This window comes from Haplochromis burtoni, unplaced genomic scaffold, assembly GCF_018398535.1.
Source record: "Haplochromis burtoni strain Fernald_Lab_line unplaced genomic scaffold, NCSU_Asbu1 Contig_1618, whole genome shotgun sequence".
In the NCBI taxonomy this organism is placed as follows: domain Eukaryota; kingdom Metazoa; phylum Chordata; class Actinopteri; order Cichliformes; family Cichlidae; genus Haplochromis; species Haplochromis burtoni.
The window spans coordinates 3,313-9,432 of record NW_024583979.1 but is presented as its reverse complement, the minus strand read 5'-3'; the positions used below and the strand labels follow the sequence as shown (position 1 = coordinate 9,432).

The following is a 6,120-nucleotide window of genomic DNA, read 5'->3' as shown; positions in this document are numbered from 1 at the left end:
TTAGAACTAGAAGAGCAGAATTAGAAGTTCTTCTAATTTAGAACTTCTAATTTAGAACTACAAGTTAAGAAAAGAGCCAACACAAATAAAATGCATTTCAGTTAAATACTTGCTGCTTCATGCTGCTTGTCGACCCCTGCTCTAGGCAAGGAGTGCAAAGAAACACAGAAACTGTTGCAGTCTTGTGGTTTAGGGAAGGAGGACCCAAAATGCAGGTAAAGGCTGATGATGTGTGCGAGCATTTATTTACAGTGAGGAATAACAAACAAATACGGGAGGGGCAGGACAGAACTGAACATAAACCTAGACCATGCTGTCTAATAACAAAAGAACAATCTCAGTCTAATAATCTAAAATACTAACCATGGTTTCAGTGGTGGAACACTGTTCTAGTGGCTGACCTGGTGGGCAGCACTTGAGGCGAAGCAGTTCAGGTGGTTTACCTCGGGGATGCACTGACCTCTGCTGGTAATTTGATGTACAGCAGCATTGCTGTGATAGTATGTGTGGGCTACATCCCAGTGGATATGTAAAGTTAATGATGTATGAAGTACGGAATACCCTTATGAGGTCCTGTACAATTATGTACACACAACTCTAACTAACAAACTCTACTGTCTGAGATTGAATTGAGAAGATGTATGTAATTATTGTTATTGTTGGGAGATCAACCTTGTGATGATACTCAAAACCTCCTCAGAATCAGTTCACGCAAAAATCTCCTGTGTCACATATTTATATTTTAGATTCTTCAAAATAGCTGCCTTTTGGCCTTTTGCCTTGATTGTGAAATCAAGTATGTTATTGGAAGTTGTACCAGCTAAACCTTTCTCTGGGAAGAGCTAAGGATAATTTACACGAATACATGACAGAGAGAAAGTTGTCCAGTCCAAGGCTCAGGACCCACTCCAACATAAGGTATGTCCTTATAAGAGCCCCTTCTGCCATCATTCATTGGATGCATTTCGTCTGTCATCCTGGAGTAAGAAGAAACATTTCTCTACTCAAATGCCACTTCTAGTGGGATGCCCTGAGAGCGATGTCTGTGATTAGCAATGGAGCTAAAGCTCTCATCATCTCTTAGTATGCATCCCACATTCCATTTTTCTGTGATCAAGCCCGGCGACACGAGCAGATGCTACAACACATTAATCATCAGTTGCTCGCACTCACTCAGGCTGTCGCTCAGCACATACCTCTGGCACGTCCCGCTACTCCCCCCCCCTCACAGCCACTGGCCCCGGAATACTCCATGCCACCGACCCCCGCTTCCACGGAGCCTCTGAAACGATCTCTACCATCACCGGAGCCATTTTCTGGTGGACATATGAAAATGATGGAGCAAAGATTGCCTTTTTTGTTCAGTTACTCCGTGGTCAAGCCTTAAACTGGGCTCAAGCAGTGTTGCCAACCGACCCGGAGATTGCTTATGCTGACTTTCTCTCAAAGTTTAAAAGTGTGTTTGAAAGGGTCACCGGAGCAGAGGCGGCGGGCCACCGTTTGCTGAACTTAAAACAAATGGTAAATGGCCTGTATTTGTATAGTGCTTTACTTGTCCCTAAGGACCCACACACTGGTGATGGCAAGCTACATTGTAGCCACAGCCACCCTGGGGCGCACTGACAGAGGCGAGGCTGCCAGACACTGGTGCCACCAGGCCCTCTGATCACGACCAGTAGGCAACAGGTGAAGTGTCTTGCCCAAGGACACAACGACCGAGACTGTCCAAGCCAGGGCTCGAACCGGCAACCTTCCGATTACAAGACAAATTCCCAACTCTTGAGTCACGATCGCGCAAGGAAGATAGTGTATGGCAGACTTTTCTGTGGAGTTTTGGACACTGGCTGTGGAGACTGGATGGGGGCCACCTGGGCTGATAAGTACTTTATTAAACTATGTTTGTGATGAACTCAAGGGCGAACTACTTATGAGGGAGCTGCCAAAAACCCTGTCAGAGGTGATAACCTCATGTGTGAATGTAGATGAACATTTGAGGACGCATCACCGCGCCGGCAACTACAGTTCCCAGATGCCCGTGGGACAAGCGGAGACAGCTTCCGGCGGACGCAGAAGTAGTAATCAGGATTTGGATCGCGGCGACAAGCATGAGCAACCCATGCAGATCAGACACTCCAAAATCTCCCCGGAGGAGCGAGCCTGCTGATGGAGGGCCGGTGAGTGCTTTTACTGCGGCCGCAAGGGCCATATCGCCATTGTCTGTCCAGCACTGCCAAAAGACCACGCCCGCCAGTAGAAAGGAGGGTATGGGTGGGCGAGGTCTCCTTTTCACATTCTCCTCCACGTTTCATGCTAGCAGCTAAAGTGACTGTCCACTCTGCCTCCCACTCCCTTCAGGCGCTGATTGACTCCGGGGTGGAGCAGTTTCATGGATGCTTCCCTGGTTCTCGAACTCAAAGTTAACACACAAGCATTGCCTTACTCCTTGCAGGTCACCGCTTTAAATGGTCAGCGTCTTCCCAATATAACTCATATTACAGAACCCATGTCCCTAACCCTATCTGGTAATTACATTGAAATGTTACAGTTTTATGTGTTTCAAGCTTCTCTCACACCCCTAGTGCTGGGATTTCTGTGGTTGCGCCAGCATAAACCCGTACTCGACTGGAAAGAGGAGAGGGTTCTAGGGTGGGGTGAAGAATGTCACATGACCTGTTTAAAAGCTGCTACTCATGTAAAAACATCATGTCACCCACCACCACATGAGCCCCCTGACCTTTCAGCTGTCCCGTCGGAGTATGATGATCTCAAGCAAGTGTTTTGTAAGGACCAAGCCCGCTCTCTTCCCCCTCACCGCCCGTACGATTGCAGTATTAATTCAGGTGCACCCCTTCCCACTAGTCGCTTGTACAGCCTCTCTCAACCTGAACGTGAATGCATGGAGAAGTACATCAATGAATCCTTGGCTAATGGACACACTGAATGTAGTGTGAAGCGCTTTGGGGTCCTTAGGGACTAGAAAATCGCTATACAAACGCAGGCCATTTACCATTTACATCCCCCATGGCTGCTGGGTTCTTCTTTTGTAACTAAGAAAGATAAAAGCTTCCGGCCATGTATTGATTTCCGGGGCCTCAATAACATCACCTCTGCCACTCTTGTCCTCCGCTTTTGAACTCCTGAAGGGGGAGACCATTTTCACTAAACTCTATTTGCGAAATGCCTACCACTTAGTCCGAATAAGAAAGGGAGACGAGTGGAAAGCAGCCTTCAATACGCACCTGGGCCATTTTGAATACTTGGACTTACTACTGCTCCCGCTGTCTTTCAGGGTCTAGTCGATGATGTGCTCTGTGATTTCATCAATCGTTTTGTGTTTGTATACCTTGACGACATTCTCATCTTCTCCTGCTCTCTCTCTGATCACCTACGCCACGTCAGAAGAGTCCTGCAACACCTCCTGGAGAATCGCCTGTTTGTTAAAGGAGAAAAGTGTGAGTTTCATCTGAGTACTGTGTCATTCTTGGGCTACATCATTGAACGGGGCGATTTAAGAGCCGATCCAGCGAAGGTACAAGCAGTCTTGGACTGGCCCACTCCACCTAATCGTAAGCAGCTTCCACGGTTCCTGGGTTTTGCCAACTTTTATCGGAGGTTCATTCGTGACTACAGCAAGATTGCTTTGCCGCTAACCCGTTTAACTTCCGCTAAGGTACCTTGTTGCTGGGATGATCGAGCTCAGGAGGCCTTCACACAGCAAAAGAAACGCTTTGCTTCGGCTCCCATCCTCCAGCAACCGGATCTCAAGCGGCAGTTTATTGTAGAGGTGGACGCCTCGGATGTAGGAGTTGGAGCCGTTCTCTCCCAACAACAAGAGGGTAAGCTCCACCCTCGCGCTTACTTCTCCCATTGTCTGTCTCCCACAGAGCAGAACTACGACATCGGGGACCGGGAACTGCTGGCAAACAAACTCGCCCTGGAGGAGTGGCGTCACTGGCTAGAAGGCGCAGCAGAACCCTTTGTAGTATGGACGGACCACAAGAACCTCGAGTACATCTGGTCAGCTAAACGGCTAAATGCCCGACAAGCCAGGTTGGCTCTGTTCTTTACAAGATTCTGCTACACAATCACCTACAGGCCCAGTTCTCAGAGTGTGAAACCTGATGTTCTTTCTCGCCAATTCACCACCTCGGAGGATCAGGCCCGTAAGTCTCCTATTCTCCCTCCCACATGTGTAATCGGAGTCGTGTCGTGGGAGATCGATTCCGCCACACGGGAGGCCCAGCGGGCGGAACCGGATCCAGGGACTGGTCCCCCTGGATTGCTCTTTGTTCCCACGTCTGTTCGCTCACGAGTACTACAATGGGCCCACAGGGGGCAAACTCACCTGTTATCCGGGCATTCACTGCACCATCACCTTCATCTAGTGGTTCGCCTGGTGGCCTACACTGGCCATGGACATCCAGGAATACATGGCTGCCTGCCCAACCTGTGCCCAGAATAAAACTGTCAACCAGCCCGCTGCCCGCCTACTCCATCCCCTATCTACACCAAGCCGCCCTTGGTCTCACATTGCTTTTGACTTCGTCACTGGTCTTCCGCCATCATCAGGTGACACAGTTATCCTCACCATAATCAACCGTTTTTCTAAAGCCACCTACTTTGTTGCTGTCCCCAAGCTCCCTACCGCCCTAGAGACCGCCCAGCTTCTGTCAACCGATGTGTGTGCAGGCCACAAGTTTGACACCCCCGGGATAAACCAAGAAATGTATTACAAATGTTAAACCTTTCTTTTTCTTTTTTCTTTTTCTCAGGAGGACTTTCCACTCTTCCTCCCCACTCCAGAGAATACCACTTTGTGAATCAGCTGATGACCTGGACTGAAGCTCAGAGTTACTGCAGAGAGCACTTCACTGACTTGGTCACCATCTACAATAGTGACATCAACCAACTGCTTTTCTCAATTTCAACAAGGATCAGTACTTGGGCTTGGATAGGGCTCTATAATGATCATTACAGCTGGAAGTGGTCCATGGAGGGAAAACTTTTTTATGTTGGCAGTACACATGAATTTCTGATCTGGGCTAACGGCCAACCAGACTGTGTAAATGCAAATGAATACTGTGTGGCTCTTCAGGGACAAACACAGATGGATGATAGACCCTGTGGAGATTCTTACCCTTTCCTGTGTTACAATGGTAGGAAAAACATTTTTTGGCCTTGATTTCCCTACAACTTTATGAGCTTCATAACTTGTTTTAAAATTCATCCTTTTTTTAATCCTTAACAGCCAAAAATACAAGTTACATCTTAGTGAAGGAGAGCCGCTCCTGGTCAGCTGCTCAGTCGTACTGCAGGACATACCACACAGACCTGACCAGTATAAGAAGCAAAGAGGAGAAATCCAACATCACGCTCACTTTGAATGGATCAGGGGTTCAGTATGTGTGGATTGGCCTCTACAGGGATCCCTGGTCCTTCTGGTCTGACAACACAACCTCCACATTCACTAACTGGATCTCTGGTCAGCCTGATAATTCAAAATCACTTGAGTACTGTGGAGTATTTTATTTAAAGACAGGAGGATGGGCTGATGGTGTCTGTAGCGAAGGGCGCAATTTTTTCTGTTTCACAGGTGAGGTCCAGAATGCAAACACTGTAAGATCCTGTCATCATGTAAAACACTAATGTTTGTGTTGTTATATGTGGTTCATTTTTAGCAGTGACAAAGCAAACAGTGGTGAAAATGAAGCTTCAGTCAGAGGCAGACCTGCACAGCACAGAGATCCAGCAGCAGGTTTCACAGCAGGTCAGCAGTTCAGTCACCAACACAAACTTGACACAAGTTCAAACTATGCTTCATGTTTTTCATCATCTGCACATTTTGTCCAGCTGTCAGGCCTCATGCTGTCAGAAGGACTGACAGACTTCAGGATTCGTTGGAGGAAAGTCCAGAGTTACCGTGACGACCAGTCGAAGAAGCAGGATGTGGACGGTGGCTGCAAAACTGAAGTTTGACTGGACTGAACCACTTCATGTGTGAAGTTAATAACATGCTGTGCTGAGCTGCCTCATCCTTTGAATCTTTCAATATTTCAGAGTGTAAAGTTCCACCAACAGCTCATTTGTTCAGCTGCAGTTGTAGTTTGGTAGAAATTCTTT

General features: G+C 47.7%; 1 protein-coding gene across 1 annotated transcript in view; it reads left to right on the top strand.

Annotated features, from left to right (window-relative positions):
• LOC121813394 (macrophage mannose receptor 1-like) overlaps window positions 1–5,684 on the top strand; it is a 16,831-nt gene extending 11,147 nt beyond the window's left edge. The window contains exons 2-5 of the mRNA XM_042217130.1: window positions 4,773–5,156; window positions 5,249–5,482; window positions 5,594–5,616; window positions 5,679–5,684. Coding sequence (XP_042073064.1) covers window positions 4,773–5,156; window positions 5,249–5,482; window positions 5,594–5,616; window positions 5,679–5,684 — 647 coding nt within the window. The remainder of the gene's footprint in view (window positions 1–4,772; window positions 5,157–5,248; window positions 5,483–5,593; window positions 5,617–5,678) is intronic.
• Window positions 5,685–6,120: the final 436 nt, after the last annotated feature.